Source organism: Corvus brachyrhynchos, unplaced genomic scaffold, assembly GCF_000691975.1.
Source record: "Corvus brachyrhynchos isolate BGI_N302 unplaced genomic scaffold, ASM69197v1 scaffold283, whole genome shotgun sequence".
NCBI lineage: Eukaryota > Metazoa > Chordata > Aves > Passeriformes > Corvidae > Corvus > Corvus brachyrhynchos.
This window is the reverse complement of record NW_008237409.1, coordinates 3,057,495-3,058,667: the sequence shown is the minus strand read 5'-3', so window position 1 is coordinate 3,058,667 and position 1,173 is coordinate 3,057,495. Positions and strand designations below refer to the sequence as shown.

General features: G+C 56.8%; 1 protein-coding gene across 1 annotated transcript in view; it reads left to right on the top strand.

The window, feature by feature from the left end:
- The window catches only part of RPH3AL (rabphilin 3A-like (without C2 domains)), a 34,052-nt gene that overhangs the window by 25,339 nt on the left and 7,540 nt on the right, over window positions 1-1,173 (top strand). The window contains exons 10-11 of the mRNA XM_017730985.1: window positions 155-159; window positions 413-594. Of these exons, the coding sequence (XP_017586474.1) occupies window positions 155-159; window positions 413-594 (187 nt within the window). The remainder of the gene's footprint in view (window positions 1-154; window positions 160-412; window positions 595-1,173) is intronic.

Sequence of the window (1,173 nt, the reverse complement as noted above, 5' to 3'; positions counted from 1 at the left end):
AGGAGCTGCAGTTCCTTGTGGCTGGAGGGTGGGAAGTCTAAAGTGCTTGAATGTTTGGCTCTGTGCTCAGCTGCTTGCCTCCCCTCCTGGCTGTGGCTGTGCCAGGTGAGGGTCTGAGCCTTTCCCACTGGGATTTCTTCCTGGTGGTCATTCCATGGCCTGCAGCATTCCAGGGTCTGCCCTTGCAGCTGGGAGTTTCTCCTGGCAGCAATCCCCGGCCAGCTCCTCACTCCTGGCTTTACAGCACTGGAATCACTGGTGTTTTTTGGGAGCAGAGCACAAGAGCTGGGGGACACCCTGCTCCTGAGGGCTCCTGGCTGGAGCTGGGATGTTTCTGCTCCTTTAGGACCCAGCCCTACATCCACACCCCCTTCCCGCTCCCTCAGCAGCATCTCTGTCCTGTCCCTGCAGCACCCACGAGGGGAGCCAGCCAGGCCATGAGCAGAGCCCTGGGGATCCCCCAGCCCCCCACGCTGTCGGGGAGCCACAGCAGCCTGGGCAGCGAGCAGGGGGTCGAGCTCAGCCCCACAGAGAGTGGCCAGAGTGACCAAGCCTCGGACAGGCGCGACAGCGATGCCGGCACCAGTGCCCCTGGTAAGCTGCACCCCGTCTCCAGGCACATCCCTGCTTTTTGGGGCTGAATTCCCTGGGAGCACAGCTTTCCCAGAGGCACACAAAGCTGTGGCCTCAGGGTCACTTTTGCCTGCTCCTTTTTTGTATTGGCAGATGCTGTCTCAGTGTCGCACCTTCTTCCCTGAATGCAAAACCTTTTCTGCAACATGAGTAATCGTCTGGGGTGGGAGCTGCCTGCCCCCACGGCCAGGAGCACTCAGAACTTGGGGCTGTGCCCCTGCAGGGGTCTGGAGCTCCTGTCTATCCTGCAGAGCCAGCAGAACAGATTGAGCTTCTCCTGATGCAAAGAAGTCCAGCAGCTTTATGAGACTGAGTAATATTTTTCCTGAAGTAAGGTGGCTCTTAAAGCCAAGTATGGCTCTTCCCAGAACTCTGCAGTGCAGAAAAAAGACACTTTTCCCCCCTCAAAAACCTCAGAACAATTAAGTGACTGGGAAAGCAGAGGCTGCTATCACATCTGAAGCAGCTGAAAGAGATGCAAATGTGTTCTCTCTGCAGTTCCCACTAATTCAGTCACTAACCCCTCAAGTTATCATTCAG